General features: G+C 55.8%; 2 protein-coding genes across 2 annotated transcripts in view; both read right to left on the bottom strand.

Annotated features, from left to right (window-relative positions):
* LOC128079313 (uncharacterized) overlaps window positions 1-18,584 on the bottom strand; it is a 36,735-nt gene extending 18,151 nt beyond the window's left edge. The window contains exon 1 of the mRNA XM_052680354.1: window positions 17,172-18,584. Coding sequence (XP_052536314.1) covers window positions 17,172-17,421 — 250 coding nt within the window. The 5' untranslated portion in view covers window positions 17,422-18,584. The remainder of the gene's footprint in view (window positions 1-17,171) is intronic.
* On the bottom strand, window positions 4,973-8,057 carry LOC128079009 (uncharacterized). The gene is made up of 5 exons (XM_052679830.1): window positions 8,006-8,057; window positions 6,730-6,801; window positions 6,249-6,470; window positions 5,537-5,684; window positions 4,973-5,355 (listed from the first exon to the last, which is right to left on the bottom strand). The coding sequence occupies exons 1-5, from the start codon at window positions 8,034-8,036 to the stop codon at window positions 5,076-5,078; spliced, it is 753 nt and encodes a 250-aa protein (XP_052535790.1). The 5' UTR covers window positions 8,037-8,057; the 3' UTR covers window positions 4,973-5,075.
* Window positions 18,585-20,227: the final 1,643 nt, after the last annotated feature.

Raw genomic sequence — 20,227 nt, 5'->3', positions numbered from 1 at the left:
CAGGTGACGGGGCGGGAGAAAGACTCAGGTCACGATGTCACAGTTGCAGAGCGGCCGGGAGGACCTCCTGGCTGCCACCTGGCAGCTTCCACAATGCGCTCTCCACGCCACGCGCAACAACCCTTACGGACCGCAGGGAAGAAGCAGCTGCCCCTGGGGCCTGTCTTCCTGGGACGCCTCTGGTGTACACAAAGGAAGGTCACACCGAAGCACCGGAGGAAAACACACCTGTGTCTTGCTCTGGGCTGCGGTCGGGGCTCTGTGTTGGAAACTGGGATTCGTCTAGGGGCGTACCACGAGGCCGGAGCAGAAATGCTCACGTTTTTCCCAGCACACAGAGGACATCACCCCTGGACATCACCCAGGATGAAGGCTGTGCTCCAGCCAGCAAGCGGCAGAGCCGCGGCCCGGCACGGCTGGAGCCAGCCCTGGGGAACAGCGCTGCCACAGGCTCTTGCCCGGCTCCTGCGGTGCTGCCCGTCACCGTCTGCCTAACGTCCAACCCGGAAGGTGGCCCCAGGGAAGGGTGACTTCAGGCCCCCCGTTTTCCCAGTGTTGGCCCCGTCTCTGCCCACTCACCTGCTGCCAGTGCTCGAAGCGGAGCAGCACAAATCTCGCGGGAACGCAGCGCCATCAGTAGGAGGAGCACGACAAGGCGGGCAGGGGCCGTGGCCCCCCACACTCGTGCCATGCTGCCACCACCACCACTGCCGCCACAGCAAGTGTTGCACTTGGGGCAGGCGCAGAGCAAGGCCTGTGCCCAGGGACAGCATCACAGTGGGGCATTGTGACCTCACGGCCTTGGGAAGCCGGGTGGAAGCTCCCCGTCCCTCTTGTGATGCGCTGCACCAGGGCTGCTGGGACCGGTGCTTACATCATAGAAACACGGAATCACGGAATGGCTGGGGTAGGAAGGGACGACTAAGAACTTTTACCTCCAACCCCACTGCCAAGGGCAGGGATGCCACCCGCTGAGTCAGCCTGCCCAGAGCTCCCTCCAGTCTGCCCTTGAATGCTTCCAGGGACAGGGCATGCACAACTTCGCGTGGCAAACTTCTATAGTGCCTCCACAACCCTGAGAGGGAATGCTTTCCAGCTCGGTGTGCTCCTGACACCTCAGGCCACCGAGGACAAGATGTGATATAGAAACCGGGTCTGGATCCAGGGCGCTTTTGCACAGGTTACCCACGCACGTGAAACGTGCTGCAGTGCAGCAAGCCAAGCACATAAAGCCTCTCTGGTACAAAGGCTGATGGCTGAAATATGAACACGGGCAGCTAGACCCTCCCGCAAACCTGCCAAGTCCAGCGTCACGTGCTCACACTCTTATCGGTACATCTGCAGCTTCACCTGTTCTCTTTCAGTTTTCCATACCTCGGCTAAGGACATCCCCTTTCCTACACCAGGCGTATTTCCCATTGTTAGTGTGCTTCCATACCGAATTTAGTAGTGGAAATGTAAGACTCGCCGGTTAGCACCTCCCGGCCGCAACGTCCAAGTGAGCTCACCCACTGCTGGCAGCCGGACGCTTGGTGGCGAGAGGCTCTGACGGCCATCGCCTGCAGGGTCCCGCCTGGGTCTCTGGAAACTGCGGCAGCAGCTGCACTCCTGCCACCTTGCACTGAAGGAATCACGCTGCTGCCACCTCCAGCAGAGTCTCTCCAGAGAGAAGTGATCAGTGTCTTCTTCCCTCCTTCCCTTTGTGAGGAAGCTGTAGACCACCCAGACAATAGCTCTTGATGTCACAGCATCACAGAATCGCAGGGGTTGGAAGGGACCTCAAGAGATCCGTGAGTCCAACCCCCCTGCTAAAGCAGGTTCCCTACAATAGGTCGCACAGGTAGGCACCCAGGCCTACAGGCCTACCTGTATGGAATTTCCTGCGTTCAGGTTTTGGGCCAACGCTCCTTGTCCTATTGCAACACACCACCAAGAAGAGCCTGGCCTCATCATTTGCCTCCCACCTCCCTTTAGGTGTTAATTAACACAGATCAGATCTCCCCTCAGTCTTCTTTTCCCCAGGCTGCACAGACCCAGCTTACTCAGCCTTTCCTCATCAGGGATGTGCTCCAGGTCCTTCGTCATCTTTGTGGCCCTCTGCCAGACTCCTTCTAGGAGATCCGTGTCTCTTTTGAACTGGAGAGCCCAGAACTGGACACGCATCCTAAATGCAAATATACACTGCCAGGGCAGAAGCTCTGAACAAGAGCTCAAGGACAGTCCTCCACGTATCAAGTCTCCCCAGCACTTCCCTGCTCTGGTGGGAGCTTGGGTGACCGTCCCGGTCAGACAAGCCAGCTGAGGCTGGGCCAGAGGAGGCCCTCCCTGGCGTGCGGCTCTCTGATTGCTTGCCTTGCACCAAGTGCTGGCCCCAGTTCTGTGCCCTGTAACTCCATATATAAGCACTGCAATGGGCTGCCCATGGACGTGGTTGAGTCACTGTCCCTGGATGTGTTTAAAAACAACCCTTCACTACCCTTTCTGTAGTGAAGTTTTTCCTGAGATCCAACCTAAACCTCCCTGGCACAACTTGAGGCCACTTCCCCTTGTCTGTCACCACTCCCCTATCCTCCTAAATAAGGTGGAGATGTGGCTGGCCTCATCCTTCTGTAAGGTCTGTGGATGCTGGAGCTGCCTGCAGTTCCCTTCCAGCCCCCCAGCTCTGGAGTTCTGTGTAGAATAATTCTTAACAAAATATTAAGGTGGATTCCAGTGATTGGATGCAGGGCCCAATAAAACAAGCAAACAAACCAACGTGCAGCTTGCTTGTACATGATTCCTGTATCGGCCTCCATCTTGCCCCTTTTCTTTGTTTTCAATACTTACTCATCTTGCTTGGCTCCTCCCAAGTATTCCCCTCCCCACTTAACTTTTCCCCTTTGCTCCCGGGTTTTGCTGCATTGCAGCGCAGATCGGTGCTGTTTGCTGAGGGCATCGTGTGCTCTGGGGCCATGACTGAGTTTCCTCAGTACTGCTGGCGCTGCTCCATTCCTGTCTCCACAAAGACACCCATCCCTCCCTCAGACACACGCGGAGCCATTCATCCGTCCCACCACTCCCCTTAACCTCCCGGAGAACAGCGCTAAGGGGACAGCTGAATACCCACACAAGGCAAACTGCCTCTGAGGCATTCTGTGCACCCTCAGCAGATCTGGGGCACCGCCTTCAGGACAGCACGCAAAACCACAGCAAGGTTTGTTTGAGAGCCGCTTCTGGTGCGCGTGACGCCTCGAGGGCCTTAGGAGCAGCTGTTTCCCTTTGGGACAGAGCCTGAAATTCGTGCTGCTGTCATTCACAAACCTGGGTTGCACACTCAACCATGTGGCTCCGCATCCATCCATACAAGACATAGGGCGCTGCTACGGCAGAAGGCAGCCGGGGGTCCCTTCCAGCTCCTGCCCGCACCCCCCCCTCACGGCATCACAAACCTCGGAACCAACGGTTCTGTGACAGCAGCGCCGGCGGCGACGAAGCCGGGCGCGATGGGCTGCTGCGCGCCTTCGGGAGCGGTGGTGCTGCTGCCGCCTCTCGTGGTGCTGCTGGGCGCCTGCCGGCCCGGGCACGGCTTCTCCGGCGGCTGCGAGTGAGTGGCCCGGCGGTGCCCTGTGGGGAGGGACGGCGGTTCCGATGCAAAAGCTGACGTGTTTCTGCTTGCAGCACCTGCGGGCTCCGGCCCATGGCTGATGGTTATAAAAATGAGTGGCACAGATGCTCTGCACGGGTCCGTGGGAGGTGGGTACAGGAATCATCTCTCACGGAGGATCTCTCATCACACCGCAGTGGGTCCTCACGGCAGCGCACTGCTTCGAGCATGCAACGTAAGGGCTGTCCCAATGGACGTCCACCACAGGTCCACCACCAAGTCTGAGCAAATATCAAGGCAATGAAGAGTGGGGACTTGCCTCTGGCATCCAGCCCAGGCTCAGGGACAGGATTCCACCCTGCCGGTTGACCTTGGGGGCCTGCAGGGACAAGTGAGATCAGACACGGGCGAGCAGAGCAGAGCTTCCTCTGCATGTCGGGGCCCCTTTCCCCCCGAGCAGTTCAGGTTTTAAGAAGACCGGAGCCGCCCTTAAGCCAGCAGAAGGCTTTCGCCGGCGCTGCTGACTACCAGCATCTCTGATGCCCTCCGCTGGGCATTCCCTCAAGTTTTCAGTCTTTCCTGTATTGTGGCACCCAAAACTGCACACGGCAATTGAGCTGAGGCCGTCCAGCACAGGGCCAAGCAAGATAATCCTTCTCTACATCAGCTAGCAGTGCCGTGCCTTTTGCCCAGCAGGGTACGGTCAGCCTGCATTACCCACTGCTTTACCAGGGCATGCGGTTGACCCACATTCAACATGTCACCAACCAGAAGCCCCAGGTGCCTCTCCACAGAGCTCTTCTGCAGCCCCTCTCCCCCAGTCCTACATGTACCCAGCGTTGTCCTGCCCCAGGCGCAGAGTCCTTCCCGGCTCCAGCCTTCCTGTGAGCACGGGGAAGGCACAGCAGGCGGCTGCTGCATCTCCTCAGCTGTGAGGAGCCGAACCCAAAGTGCGCTCTCTCAGGCAGTCTCTCAGCACTCAGAGCAATGCCTGTGTCCAGGGATGGCATCACAGCGGGGCGTTGTGGCCTCACGGCCCTGGGAAGCCGGGTGGAGGCTCCTCGCCCCTCTTGTGATGCGCTGCACCAGGGCTGCTGGGGCCGATGCCTACATCATAGAAACACGGAGTCATGGAATGGCTGGGGTAGGAAGGGACATCTAAGAACTTTTACCTCCAACCCTACTGCCGAGGGCAGGGATGCCACCCGCTGAGTCGGCCTTTCCAGAGCTCCCTCTAGCCTGGCCTTAAACGCGTCCAGGGACAGGGCATCCACAACTTTGTGTGGCAAACTTCTATAGTGCCTCCACAATCCTGAGAGGGAATGCTTTCCCAAGTGCTGGCCCCAGACCCGTGCCCTGTAACCCAATGGAAATGGTCACAGCAGCAGCTTTGGAATAGGATGTTTTTATTGATCATAAAGATGGAACTTGATGGAAATGAACCTGAGCCCTCAGCACCGGTAACAGGGGCACTGGATGGCTCAGGGGAGTCCTAAGGACTGCAAGTATGAACGGAAGAGATGTTGTCAGCGGGAGAGCTGCTGGGCCATGCGGGCTGAAGGGAGGGGTCTGTGCTGATTCCGCTGCACAGCTCGGCAAATTCTGCATTGGAGGACCACCATAATGGGATGGAAAGGTTGTTTCTTTGGTCAAGTGCATCCTGCTCTGCAGCCTCCTCCAGCTCTGCTTGGCCTTCGCTTGTGTTCTGATCTCTCTCGCAGTCGGTGTCAGGAGGAGCTTGTCCTGCAGCTGCCCGTTCTCTCTTGCGCGCCCTGTGGGAATGAGTTTCAGAAAGCACTGCTCACCGATAGGAATCGAGGGACGCTTGAAAGGCCTTGCAACATAAATGCCGGCAGTGTACTGCCAGCAGCTGATTTGGCCATCAGGATCCTGTCACCACAAATGCTTTGTAGCCAAATGCAGCGATAGTGTCTTGGGGAAAAGTCAACTCACAGGTATTTTTTCCACATCCATAGCATAGGAATGCAGGCCAGGGTCAGCACGGACAGCAGCGCAGCTGAGACCACAGCAACCACTGGGATGTGGCGTTTTTGCAGCTCCTTGCCAACAGCAGCCTTTGTGATTTTCCCTACGTCCACCCCTGCAAGAACCGAGACAGTGCCGCAGGTTACTGTCATCTGCAATGCAGATGATCTCACAGCGCGCTTCACGGAGCCAAGAGATTTCCTTTTTCATCAGTGGGTACCTCCGTCTCCGGTGTATAAGCACCAGAGGACAAGAAGGATTGCTTCCACTTCCCGTTGGGTAGGGAGAGGCTGCACCGGCACTGCCCATCTGTTCCTCTGGGCTGAGGGCAGGGCTCTGCCCTGGGGTCTGGGCTTTGTCCGTGGGCAGCACTGCAGAGCAGAAACCCTCACACTTTCCCCACATTTCATGTCCGGAGCTCTCCCCCAGGACATTCCCCAGGCTGAAGGTCAGCCTCCAGCCAGCACAAGGCACAGCTGGAGACAGCCCAGTGGAGAAACACTCCTGCAGGCTCCTACCAGGCAGGGCTCATGGCCCTCGGGCTCCTTTGTAGCATGTGCTCTGTAGGAACACGCTCAGGTTTGGCTGCTGGCCTGCTGTGCAAGAGCAGGCAGGGAGAGCCTGGTGGCACGCAGTGATTCTGGCTGGGGACATCGGATGACCACGGGACTGAAATTACCTGGCAAAGCAGCTGCTTGTTCTGCCTGAGCATTTCGGTCAGAGACTGGCTGCGTGTCACTGCTGCCTTCCTGCAACGGCTTCTTCTGCACAGTCTCTTGGTCAGTCCCTTTAGTTCCGCCATGCACTGCCTCCCCTATTTTCATCACGGGTTTCCTTTGGACACGGGACGACCACCAGGCGTAATACCCTCCTCTCGATGCACCCTTTCCTCTTTCCGGACCTGCACAGAATGCATGAAATTAAATCTCCCGTGCCAAGGACACGCAAAGCCCTCCCTGGGGGCACTTCTGCAACCAAAGAGCCGTGAAAAGTTTCCGTACACGACGGCATCGCTGTGGAGCACAGTGGAGCATACCGGGGGATCGTGCAAGGAAAGGGCACACACACGCAGCACTTTGCCCTCACACCTGCCGAGAGACCTGGCCGACATTCGGCCTTTGAGCTGGCAGCTCGCACAGGAACTAAAAGCCATGGCATACCCGTGTGATCTGACAGAGCTTCAGTCCTGGAACTCGGCGGGGAAGCTGGATGACCTTCACTTCCAGTCACACCTGCAAACAAGCACAGGACAGAGCAACTCAGACGTTCTGCCAGTCAGAATGGCAGAGCATGCGATTAAAACAGGAGATTCCTTCACGACGCTGTTCTCTCCCACACAGAAGCAGCTTGGAAGCAGATCCTGGGTGCCCACGTGGGGAACCACGATTGTACAAATCTAACAGTGCGTGGAGCTACCCAGAGGAACGTCCTCCTGGAGCTCACGCCAGCTCTAAACTCAACTGCACCATGGCAGAAGGCACTGGGAGCAGCTCACGGCTGGAGTGGCCGGCAAAGACAGCTTTGCAAGGCACGGCACTTCACGTACATCACCCAGCCTGACCCATAACCTCCCTTCCCTTCCCTTCTGCAAAGGAACTGTGAAGTCACAATTCACTTGGAAAGAAAACTAAAACCGGAATGCTCCTCCCTTTCGGCGACCTATCCATGAGAAGGAGCAGAAGGATCCCTCAATGCCAGTGCCCCATCTCTGTGGGTCAGTGTATCCCCCCGCGCCTCGGCTCACAGGAGGGATCCCGCTCTAGGCTTCTGTCACGCCTTGTGCCTCATGCAACAAGTTCCTGGGAACTGGGTGCAGTGGGAGCTGTACAACATGTAACCACAGACACAGAGCACTGTGAGAGACCTTTAACTGCATGACCAGTTGCTTGTGTGTCCTCTGTTTCTTTCCGAGAGATGGGCAGCGTGAGACTGCTGCCTTCCCCATCTGCACAGGCTCTCTGTCTGCCTCTCTCGAAAGAAGGCAGGAGCATGGGACTGTAAGTAAGTGCTCCTCATCAGGCTGATAGTATCTTCAGGAGGCAAGGTACAGCAAGAAAGTTTAGAAACAAAGCCTGGGCTTTTTGCGGTGCGCCTCGTCACCAGTCTGAAAGTGTCATTCACTGGAAAAAAAAATGCTACACGCTTCCAGTTCTGTTGCACGGACAGCAAAACCTGGCCTGCTGGGAGACCGGCAGGTTGCAGGTGAGTTTGTTGTTCACAGTGCACGCTGTGCGTTTCTGACAAGCTGCAAGGTGATGCTAAATGCCTTCTTTCAAAGGGAACGGGCAAAAGCTGCAGCCGGTTCAGACACAGGAGCAGCACCACAGCAAGGCTCTGGCCCGTCCCTTCCTGCTATGCATGCTACAGTTTCTCCACGAATACACGTAGAACCTCAGCTTCCCAAGCCTTTTGGTGAACAGATGGAAATATACGCACCAGGGACTGCCTTCTCCAAATCCTCCTTCATTTCCTTGAGGACAGGGGAATATTTTCCCGTCTTCAGTTCCTCATTCCATGTCTCAGGACCTTCATGGAAAGTTTTAAGATAAATTTCAGGCAAACCCATTTCTGATGTGAGTGCTCTTTCTGGTGAAGTCAATGAAGGCAGACTACCCACCTCTGGGATGCCAGCGGGACGCCAGTCGAGGATCTGGCAACGCCCTCTGCGGAGCCACGTCTGCAACCAAAGAACCACGAGAACTTTCCACCATACACTGCAATCTACGTATTACAGCTGCATGATGGCGTCACTGAGGGGCAGGTGCTATCGGGGAATCATGCGGTGACAGGGCACGCAAAGGCACGTCTGGATTCTCATACCTTCAGACGTGCCTGGCTGACATTAGAGCTCTGAGCTGGCAGCTCTCAAAGGAAGTAAAAAGCCATGACATACCCATGAGATCCGCCGGACCTTCTGGCCTGGAACCCAGCTGGGAAGCTGGATCCCATTCTCCGCCATCCACATCTGTAAAGACACACAGGACAGAGCAGCTGCCGTCAAACCTGCCCACATACTTCTTCAGATGGGAGTGACAGGGGGCTACTTTGCAACCCTCTTCTCTCTCTTCAACGCAGGAGCACCTTGAAAACAGTTGCTGGGTGCCTGCAGTGGCGCCGTGCTATTGAAAGTGGAACTGCACAGGGAAAGGGAATGGGGAAGGGGAACACCTACAGACCCTTTCCTTCCAGCGACTTAGCTGGGGGATTGCCCTGAGTCTCATGGAGCAGTGTTGCATTAGGCGCTTGCGCCATCTTCGGGTTGTAACGCGTTAGGACCTCTCCCGCACGTGTTCGTTCCATTAAAGCGCCATTTTGCTGTTCACCATATTGGTGTCACCTCGGTAATTGGCCAAGCTGCGGTCTCCCAGAAAAAACGAACAGGTGAAGGTTACAACAAATGGTGATCCCGACGTGATTTCTGGGGGTGAGTCAGCTGTTCTGCCAGCGGCGCAGGATCCCATTGCGGAGCGGGTACGTTATAAAACCCGCGGAGTAGTGGAAGCCCGGGGACGGGGAGGAGTGCGCATTACTCCTTGTCAGGCGGGAGGCTCGGGAAAAAGAGCCAGGATCCCCCGAGAAGCTCGGGGAAGCGCCCGGTGAAGGCTAGACGCGCGCTTAGCCTGGGGCGATGGAAGCCGTTATCAAGGTGATTCTTCGCGCATGTAAGACCTATTGTGCAAGAAGTGTTCCTTCTAAGAAGGAGGTTGCAGCGGTTCTTTCGCTGCTGGAGGGGGAGGGCTTATTGGCGTCTCCCTCTGACTTATACGATCCCGCTAATTGGGATGGGTTCACTGCCGCGCTCTCTAAGAGGGCAACGACTACCCAAAAGGCGGCAGAGTTCAAGGTGTGGGGATTGATTTTGGGGGCGTTTAAGATGGCGAGGGAGGAGAAAATGGCGAGTGATCGAGCTAGGGAGCTGTTAGGGCTGGGGAGGGGGGAGATCTTGTCTCTGCTGCAGGTTTGCTGGAGGGCAAGTCGGGGCCGGTCCCCGCAGCCCCGCCCGAGGCGGCAGCTTCGACACCAAGAAGGGAGGAAGTCCGGCAGGGATCGTCGGACCGCAGGGACGAAGAGGCTCCATCCCCGCCTCCTTATCCAGCTCAGGGTTTATAGCCTTCGTTGAAACCCTTCAGGGATGAGGGGGGAAGGGGAGGTGCGGAGGAATGTAACATAGCTTGTTCTACACCTGTTAAGAGGGCAGTGGGGGAGGGCGAGCTGGCCGGAGAGGGTACGGCGCGGCTGGTGAAATGTGAGAGCGGGGGCGGTGCTTCCTCGCTGCCTGACTCTGTTTGTTGCCGCGGCCGCTCCCAAAAGGGGCTGCAATGTTCCACTCCATCTTGTGAAGGATGTGGGTGTGGCGTCCCGGTGCGAGCAGCCTCGGGATTCACCCAGGGAGGGCGGGATCCTGCAGTGACTGCCTCATGGGCCCCACCTGCACTCACTGACTGCGCTAGGGCGAGGGAGGGTTTACGAACGGCAGATCCGACAGCTACGGCATTTGCCCTCCCTGTAGTAGTAAAAACAGAGGATCCAGCTTGGACCCCTCTGGACTCCAAGGCAATTACTCGCCTTGCGGATTTGGTTAAAAGTAAAGGTCTGCGCTCTCCTGTGACCATGTAGGCAGTAGAAGCTCTTATGGCTTCTAGCCTCCTGCCATATGATGTGGTCAATCTTATGCGTGTCATCCTTGAACCTGTACAATACACCCTGTGGTATGATGAGTGGAATAGGCTGCTTCAGGTTGTGGTGGCCACTGCCACTCGTGACCACCGCCATCCAGCGAATGGCCAGGGCCGGAATGACAGGACTAATCTTGCGCGTCTCCAGGGCCTAGCGGAGGGTATGGTAGGGTCCCCAGAGGGCCAAGCAACAGCACTTAGAGCAGGGGAGTTGGCAGCCCTTCCATTGGGTTGGCTGTTCTCCGCCCAGCCGGTGAGGGCGTTTACTCTGTGGTTGGAGCAATTGTCCTCTCTGCTCCGAAAGGCTCGCCTCACGGCGGTAAGAGCTTTTGCAAAGGACCTGGATATTGTGTACCTACCGGGGGCTTTTCAAAATGCTCAGCCTTTGCCGAATGAGATCTCCTTGGCGGTGCATGATTTCAGTGGTAAGCTTAGTTACACTGATGTACTACCAATTTTCGATCTGGCGAGACCTCTTCAGATATCCCTAAGGCACAGAGTGTTGGACACCCCCATAGATGGCCCGACAATATTCACTGATACCTCTTCGGCGACTGGCCAGGGAGTAGCTGTTTGGCAAGTACCGGGTGGCAAGTGGGAGTCTAAGTTGATAACTGATGGCTCGGTGAGCGTTCAGATGCTGGAAGCCAGAGCGGTGGCAGTGGCACTATGCATCTGGCCCCAGACTCCCCGTAACATCATTACTGATTCGGCATTCGTAGCTAGGTTGCTATTACGCATGGGAAAGGAGGGACAGCCGAATACGACAACTGCAGCTTTGTTGGAGGATGCTTTGGTGGCCAGATCTGCGCCTGTCGCCATCCTCCATGTCCGTAGCCATTCTGATGTTCGAGGGTTTTTCACTATGGGGAATGATATAGCGGATCGTTTAGCGGGGGGCCAAGTATTTACTTTGCGGGAAGCTCGTGATCTTCATTCTGCATTACATATAGGGGCTAGAGCGTTAGCTCGGACTTGCTCCATTCCTGTCACTGTTGCTAGGGAAGTTGTGCAAACTTGCCCGCACTGCAATTCTGCACCAGCGCTCGGGGCATGAATTAATCCCCGTGGTCTCGCCCCATTGGACGTCTGGCAGACAGATTTTACGATGGAACCACGAATGGCCCCACGAGCATGGCTTGCTATAACAATTGATACATCCTCTAACGTCATTGTTGCTACACAACATGGGCGCACTAGCTCTGCGGCGGCTCAGCATCACTGGGCCACGGCCATCGCGGTCTTGGGAATGCCGCACCACATAAAAACAGATAATGGCTCTTGCTTTGTTTCGCGGTCATCTAAAGAGTGGCTGGCCAGCTGGAACATCACACATAGTACAGGAATCCCGGGTAATTCGCAAGGTCAAGCCATTGTAGAAAGGGCTAACCGCCTCCTCAAGGAAAAGATTCGTGTCCTTGGGGAGGGGGAGGGATACACAGGGAAGATCCCAATATCACTTCAAGGAGAAATCTTGGCTCGTGCATTGTATGCGTTAAATCATTTTGAGCGGGGGAAAGCATAAGGACCCCTATACAGAAACATTGGCAGCCGAAAATTGAGGAGGGCCCACCAGTTAAGGTTAAAATGGAAAATGGTTCTTGGGAAGCGGGGTGGTCCATATCAGTATGGGGCAGAGGTTATGCGGCAATAAAAAACAAAGAAACGGGGGACATTTGATGGGTACCCTCAAGGAAGATCAAGCCGGAGGTTGGTGATGTTAAAGCTACTGAGGTAATAATCAAGAATTGAGTATCTTGTTACAGGCTATGTTGATCGGGCACTTGAAGGACCCGGAACCAAAGGACAGCCACATGAAGGAAAAGGACCTGGAAAAGGGACCCTTGCTGCCAACGAGAATTACTGTGCTAATGTCGTTGTGCCTCTTTTGTCTGTGTTGGTTGCCGGTGGGAGGTACTCACTTGATCCAGCAGCCTGGGAATTTGTGGGTTACTTGGGCTCGCCAAACAGGGAGGACGGATTTCTGCCTAAGCATGCAATCAGCCACTTCACCATTCCGCACGTGCCTTACAGGGGTACCTTTGAATTTTTCTACTGATAGGTTGTTCATATTTTTGGGATTAATGTTGTGTTTGCCATGTATCTTTCGATGTTTGCGAGGTTGTATACAACGAATGACTGAGAAAATGATCTACACGCAATTGGAATATTGTAGAATGCAGGATAAGTTCTAAGATGTATGTTGTTTAGGTTTAGCACATTGCGTATTGTAACGGGGCAAGGCTTCTCTTGGCATGGGGAGGGGGAAATGTTGTATTAGGCGCTTGCGCCATCTTCGGGTTGTAACGCATTAGGACCTCCCCTCCATATATAAGCACGTGTTCGTTCCATTAAAGCACCATTTTGCTGTTCACCATATTGGTGTCACCTCGGTAATTGGCCAAGCTGCGGTCTCCCAGAAAAAACAAACAGGTGAAGGTTACAACAGAGCAGATTAAGATGAGGCTTCCACAAGCCACTGCCTACGGACACAGCTGTCGTCAAGGGCAGATGAGAAACGTTCCCATTGCACGTGGCCACCTCTCTCTTCCTTAGAACCTACAGTGACTACAAGGGGCTCAGGTAGTGACACGCGAGCCACACGCAGGACAAAAGCTCCCAAGTTGCAGAGGGGCCAGGGGACCTTGCTGGCTGGCATTCAGCAGCTTTCAAAATACTTTCTCCAGGCCACGTGAAAGAGCCCTCCGAGACCTCATGAACAAAATTCAGCCCCTTGAGGCTTTCTGACTGGGAGACCTCGGAGTCAGAGAGACAAAGGCAGCAGTGGGAGCATGCAGCACCCAGGAATCAGTGGACTCCATGCATTTCACCCAGCACTGTCACGCTGGCCGGTGAAGAGCCGAAAGCTTGCTGAGCTATCACCACCAAGTCTGAGCAAATATCAAGGCAATGAAGAGTGGGGACTTGCCTCTGGCGTCCAGCCCAGGCTCAGGGACAGGATTCCACTCTGCCGGTTGTCCTTGAGGGCCTGCAGGGACAAGTGAGATCAGACACGGGTGAGCAGAGCAGAGCTTCCTCTGCATCTCGGGGCTACTTTTTCCTCAGTGACCCGCAGGGTGTGGTGGCGGGTCAGGGATTGACGTGGCGCAAAGAAGGTGGTCTGCGTTCTCACAACTGGAGAGAGGCAGGGGTAACCTTCCCACTGAAATGTGGCCGCTCTCCCAGTAACAAACTACTCATGACTGATCTGTGCAAGACCTCCAAGGTACAAGCAGGTTAGGAAGACCTTGAGAGGATCTGAAATGACACTGTATGCTACTGGGGCACAAATTTGTCTGCCTTCTTGGAAACAGGCACTCAGAACCTACCTCTGGGTTGATCCCAAGGCATAAGACCTGGATTCAGACTAATGTCTGAATAGGTCGATTCACCACCACCAATGTCAGCATCTAGAACCAAGAATCAAGAACTGATGAGAGACGTTCCCATTGCTGGGGATGTTGTGATCTTCTTCTCCCTTAGAAACTGGAGGTGGGTCAGGTGACGGGGCGGGAGAAAGACTCAGGTCACGATGTCACAGTTGCAGAGCGGCCGGGAGGACCTCCGGGCTGCCACCTGGCAGCTTCCACAATGCGCTCTCCACGCCACGCGCAACAACCCTTACGGACCGCAGGGAAGAAGCAGCTGCCCCTGGGGCCTGTCTTCCTGGGACGCCTCTGGTGTACACAAAGGAAGGTCACACCGAAGCACCGGAGGAAAACACACCTGTGTCTTGCTCTGGGCTGCGGTCGGGGCTCTGTGTTGGAAACTGGGATTCGTCTAGGGGCGTACCACGAGGCCGGAGCAGAAATGCTCACGCTTTTCCCAGCACACAGAGGACATCACCCCTGGACATCACCCAGGATGAAGGCTGTGCTCCAGCCAGCAAGCGGCAGAGCCGCGGCCCGGCACGGCTGGAGCCAGCCCTGGGGAACAGCGCTGCCACAGGCTCTTGCCCGGCTCCTGCGGTGCTGCCCGTCACCGTCTGCCTAACGTCCAACCCGGAAGGTGGCCCCAGGGAAGGGTGACTTCAGGCCCCCCGTTTTCCCAGTTTTGGTCCCGTCTCTGCCCACTCACCTGCTGCCAGTGCTCGAAGCGGAGCAGCACAAATCTCGCGGGAACGCAGCGCCATCAGTAGGAGGAGCACGACAAGGCGGGCAGGGGCCGTGGCCCCCCACACACGTGCCATGCTGCCACCACCACCACTGCCGCCACAGCAAGTGTTGCACTTGGGGCAGGCGCAGAGCAAGGCCTGTGCCCAGGGACAGCATCACAGTGGGGCATTGTGACCTCACGGCCTTGGGAAGCCGGGTGGAGGCTCCCCGTCCCTCTTGTGATGCGCTGCACCAGGGCTGCTGGGACCGGTGCTTACATCATAGAAACACGGAATCACGGAATGGCTGGGGTAGGAAGGGACGACTAAGAACTTTTACCTCCAACCCCACTGCCAAGGGCAGGGATGCCACCAGCTGAGTCAGCCTGCCCAGAGCTCCCTCCAGTCTGCCCTTGAATGCTTCCAGGGACAGGGCATGCACAACTTCGCGTGGCAAACTTCTATAGTGCCTCCACAACCCTGAGAGGGAATGCTTTCCAGCTCGGTGTGCTCCTGACACCTCAGGCCACCGAGGACAAGATGTGATATAGAAACCGGGTCTGGATCCAGGGCGCTTTTGCACAGGTTACCCACGCACGTGAAACGTGCTGCAGTGCAGCAAGCCAAGCACATAAAGCCTCTCTGGTACAAAGGCTGATGGCTGAAATATGAACACGGGCAGCTAGACCCTCCCGCAAACCTGCCAAGTCCAGCGTCACGTGCTCACACTCTTATCGGTACATCTGCAGCTTCACCTGTTCTCTTTCAGTTTTCCATACCTCGGCTAAGGACATCCCCTTTCCTACACCAGGCGTATTTCCCATTGTTAGTGTGCTTCCATACCGAATTTAGTAGTGGAAATGTAAGACTCGCCGGTTAGCACCTCCCGGCCGCAACGTCCAAGTGAGCTCACCCACTGCTGGCAGCCGGACGCTTGGTGGCGAGAGGCTCTGACGGCCATCGCCTGCAGGGTCCCGCCTGGGTCTCTGGAAACTGCGGCAGCAGCTGCACTCCTGCCACCTTGCACTGAAGGAATCACGCTGCTGCCACCTCCAGCAGAGTCTCTCCAGAGAGAAGCGATCAGTGTCTTCTTCCCTCCTTCCCTTTGTGAGGAAGCTGTAGACCACCCAGACAATAGCTCTTGATGTCACAGCATCACAGAATCGCAGGGGTTGGAAGGGACCTCAAGAGATCCGTGAGTCCAACCCCCCTGCTAAAGCAGGTTCCCTACAATAGGTCGCACAGGTAGGCACCCAGGCCTACAGGCCTACCTGTATGGAATTTCCTGCGTTCAGGTTTTGGGCCAACGCTCCTTGTCCTATTGCAACACACCACCAAGAAGAGCCTGGCCTCATCATTTGCCTCCCACCTCCCTTTAGGTGTTAATTAACACAGATCAGATCTCCCCTCAGTCTTCTTTTCCCCAGGCTGCACAGACCCAGCTTACTCAGCCTTTCCTCATCAGGGATGTGCTCCAGGTCCTTCGTCATCTTTGTGGCCCTCTGCCAGACTCCTTCTAGGAGATCCGTGTCTCTTTTGAACTGGAGAGCCCAGAACTGGACACGCATCCTAAATGCAAATATACACTGCCAGGGCAGAAGCTCTGAACAAGAGCTCAAGGACAGTCCTCCACGTATCAAGTCTCCCCAGCACTTCCCTGCTCTGGTGGGAGCTTGGGTGACCGTCCCGGTCAGACAAGCCAGCTGAGGCTGGGCCAGAGGAGGCCCTCCCTGGCGTGCGGCTCTCTGATTGCTTGCCTTGCACCAAGTGCTGGCCCCAGTTCTGTGCCCTGTAACTCCATATATAAGCACTGCAATGGGCTGCCCATGGACGTGGTTGAGTCACTGTCCCTGGATGTGTTTAAAAACAACCCTTCACTACCCTTTCTGTAGTGAAGTTTTTCCTGAGATCCAACCTAAACCTCCCTGGCACAACTTGAGGCCACTTCCCCTTGTCTGTCACCACTCCCCTATCCTCCTAAATAAGGTGGAGATGTGGCTGGCCTCATCCTTCTGTAAGGTCTGTGGATGCTGGAGCTGCCTGCAGTTCCCTTCCAGCCCCCCAGCTCTGGAGTTCTGTGTAGAATAATTCTTAACAAAATATTAAGGTGGATTCCAGTGATTGGATGCAGGGCCCAATAAAACAAGCAAACAAACCAACGTGCAGCTTGCTTGTACATGATTCCTGTATCGGCCTCCATCTTGCCCCTTTTCTTTGTTTTCAATACTTACTCATCTTGCTTGGCTCCTCCCAAGTATTCCCCTCCCCACTTAACTTTTCCCCTTTGCTCCCGGGTTTTGCTGCATTGCAGCGCAGATCGGTGCTGTTTGCTGAGGGCATCGTGTGCTCTGGGGCCATGACTGAGTTTCCTCAGTACTGCTGGCGCTGCTCCATTCCTGTCTCCACAAAGACACCCATCCCTCCCTCAGACACACGCGGAGCCATTCATCCGTCCCACCACTCCCCTTAACCTCCCGGAGAACAGCGCTAAGGGGACAGCTGAATACCCACACAAGGCAAACTGCCTCTGAGGCATTCTGTGCACCCTCAGCAGATCTGGGGCACCGCCTTCAGGACAGCACGCAAAACCACAGCAAGGTTTGTTTGAGAGCCGCTTCTGGTGCGCGTGACGCCTCGAGGGCCTTAGGAGCAGCTGTTTCCCTTTGGGACAGAGCCTGAAATTCGTGCTGCTGTCATTCACAAACCTGGGTTGCACACTCAACCATGTGGCTCCGCATCCATCCATACAAGACATAGGGCGCTGCTACGGCAGAAGGCAGCCGGGGGTCCCTTCCAGCTCCTGCCCGCACCCCCCCCTCACGGCATCACAAACCTCGGAACCAACGGTTCTGTGACAGCAGCGCCGGCGGCGACGAAGCCGGGCGCGATGGGCTGCTGCGCGCCTTCGGGAGCGGTGGTGCTGCTGCCGCCTCTCGTGGTGCTGCTGGGCGCCTGCCGGCCCGGGCACGGCTTCTCCGGCGGCTGCGAGTGAGTGGCCCGGCGGTGCCCTGTGGGGAGGGACGGCGGTTCCGATGCAAAAGCTGACGTGTTTCTGCTTGCAGCACCTGCGGGCTCCGGCCCATGGCTGATGGTTATAAAAATGAGTGGCACAGATGCTCTGCACGGGTCCGTGGGAGGTGGGTACAGGAATCATCTCTCACGGAGGATCTCTCATCACACCGCAGTGGGTCCTCACGGCAGCGCACTGCTTCGAGCATGCAACGTAAGGGCTGTCCCAATGGACGTCCACCACAGGTCCACCACCAAGTCTGAGCAAATATCAAGGCAATGAAGAGTGGGGACTTGCCTCTGGCATCCAGCCCAGGCTCAGGGACAGGATTCCACCCTGCCGGTTGACCTTGGGGGCCTGCAGGGACAAGTGAGATCAGACACGGGCGAGCAGAGCAGAGCTTCCTCTGCATGTCGGGGCCCCTTTCCCCCCGAGCAGTTCAGGTTTTAAGAAGACCGGAGCCGCCCTTAAGCCAGCAGAAGGCTTTCGCCGGCGCTGCTGACGGGAACGGGTGGGGAGCAAGAGCAGGAGCGGCGGCCGCCCCCGGAAGCTCCGCTGGCAGCGTATCCCGACGGCCCGAGTCCCGTCCGCAGCGCCCGGCCGTCGCTCTCCGCACGCCGCTCCCGTCGGCTTCCCAGCGCAGCGTGGTGCCGCCCCGGCGGGGAAGGTGCTGGGAACGGCGGCGGCGGAGCTCTCGGCAAGGGAGCCGAGAAGCAGCTCGACGGCGGAAAGCCTCTGAGTGGAGAGCGAAGAGCCGTGGCGCCGCTCCCGAGTAGAGCGCTGCCGTCGTCTCGTTCGTCATCCGTAACCGTGAGGAAGCCGGAGCTCTGCTTTGAGAGCAATCGGGGCTGCAACGGGAGCGTTCCCCAAGGCCCGGGATGCCTGCGCTGTCCCGAGTGCGGTTCCTGCGATGATCTCTGCCTCTGGGCGCAGTCCCGGTGCGGCAGCCCGTGTCTCAGCCGGTATCACACCGTTCCCTCCAGCAGCAGGAGCTCCGTGGGGACGAAGGGGACAGGAGAGCACCTGGAAGGCTTTCTCCAAAGGGCCCGGGAGTGCACGTGTCTGCAGCAGGGTCCCTAGGTGGACACGTTTGTAACTGAAGCCAGGGAGTTTTGTACCACGTCTTACACTGGCAGCCCCAAGGAGATCAGTGTTCTTCCTCTGAGAAGGGAAATTGCCTTGGTTTTACTAACAGCATCAAGACCACATTAAACTGCGCTGGAACAGCTGTACTGTGAAAAAACATTTTCCTTGATACAGGGCCATGGCTGGAGGGGAGGGGGAGTTCCGAAGTGAATGTGTGGGGGGGGCCTGCGGGGACAATGCCCACAGCGGGAGGCAGATGGCTCCAACTGGGTGGGCACAGCTACACTGGGGGAGGCAGATGGCCCTCACCGGGAGGAAACTGGGAGGAATGCAGGGGGACTGTATTCCTAAAATTGGAGGGCACAGCTGAAATGGAGGTGCAGGTGGTCTAAACTGGAAAGCAGAGCTTGATATGGGGGGTGAGAGGGAGGGAGGTAGGTGGCCAAAACTGGGGGGCAAGGTGCAGATGGGGCTCACCTTCATTGAACACTCAAGCTGGAGGGGATCCACAGGGATCACAGAATGGCAGGGGTTGGAAGGAAGCTCTGGAGATGGAGTCCAACATCTCTGCTAGAGAAGGTTCCCTACAGCATGTCGCATAGCTTGGCATCCAGCATGGTTGGGAATATCTGCACAGAAGGAGATTCCCCCACCTCTCTGGGCAGCTTGTTCCTGTGCTGTCACTGACAGGAAAGTTATTCCTCATGTTTGTACTGGAACCGATGTTCCAGTTTCCCCTGTTGCCCCTTGTTCTATTGCTGCAAACCAGTGAAGAGAGCCTGCCCCCCTCCCAGCAGTGCAGCACTGCGAGGCTCTGGGAGCCCTGCCACAAGTGCAGGAGTTAATGTGATTTTCTGTGAATTTAGGAATCAGTAAGAGTGCTAAGAACAAGTAATCAAAAAAAAACCAATCCCCCTTTTTAAATGGGGAGAGGCTAGAAAATGAAATGTTAGACTCCATTCGTGACATCTAAGTTAACAGCAAACCAAAAAGCCCAAACACGTGGTTATGCCAGAGAAATGACTAATATTATTTGGGAAATAAGGACACTACAGAACCTAAAAGAAGAAGTTGGAGCTATTCCACCAGCCACCAAATTCTTCCTTAGATTAAATAGGATGGAGACCTATGCTATTCTGAATCAAAAATCTGTATGACAAAAGGAAGCAAGCAACAGAGGGAACAGATTTATTTTTGAGAAGCTATCCACAAAACCCATCCCCACTAATTGTACTTGTGACAAAACTGTTCTATTACACCTGTAAGCACCAACCCAGGGCTGTGTGTGTGTCACACCACTAGGCAGCAAATGGGTGAGAACGCACACGTTTTACAACTCCCACCTGTGCAGCCTTTAAGTGCCTGTGTTCTCCCTGAACACAAACCAAGCCTACCCAGCAAGGCAGATGCAAGCACAGCTTCTGCCACTGCCTGACACTTCAGAACAGCGATGCGCCTAGGAGTGGTGACCAGGAGAAGGAGCAGCCTGTTAATTCTCCAGTACTGCACACTTCAACCCACAGGAGGCTTATGAACAAGGAGTCACGGTAGCAGGTAACAACAGGCCCAGAAACAGCTACAGACCTTGCATGCACCCCACCTGCTGTAATCTTGGTAACTCCTCAATTTGGGAGTTAACGCTTTCAGATAATCAAAGCGCAGCAAGGGCTGAAAAAAAAAAAAAAACCTGGAAAAAAAAAAAAAAAAAGAACCAAAGAAACAAACAAAGAAAACAACAAACCAACTGAAACACACATGTACACCTTTGAGATTGCAGCAGAGACAGCACCTGT

The sequence above is a fragment of the Tympanuchus pallidicinctus genome, unplaced genomic scaffold, assembly GCF_026119805.1.
Source record: "Tympanuchus pallidicinctus isolate F22 unplaced genomic scaffold, pur_lepc_1.0 scaffold18, whole genome shotgun sequence".
In the NCBI taxonomy this organism is placed as follows: Eukaryota; Metazoa; Chordata; class Aves; order Galliformes; family Phasianidae; genus Tympanuchus; species Tympanuchus pallidicinctus.
This window is presented reverse-complemented; position numbering and strand designations above follow the sequence as displayed.

Excerpts from the sequence above, each read along its gene's own strand:
- LOC128079009 (XM_052679830.1), bottom strand. The coding sequence starts at position 8,036 with ATGAAGGAGGATTTGGAGAAGGCAGTCCCTG. Across the intron at positions 5,685-6,248 it reads ACAAGCAGCTGCTTTGCCAG|GGGTGGACGTAGGGAAAATC; the intron begins GTAATTTCAGTC and ends CGGTTCTTGCAG. Across the intron at positions 5,356-5,536 it reads TGGATGTGGAAAAAATACCT|GGCGCGCAAGAGAGAACGGG; the intron begins GTGAGTTGACTT and ends TCATTCCCACAG.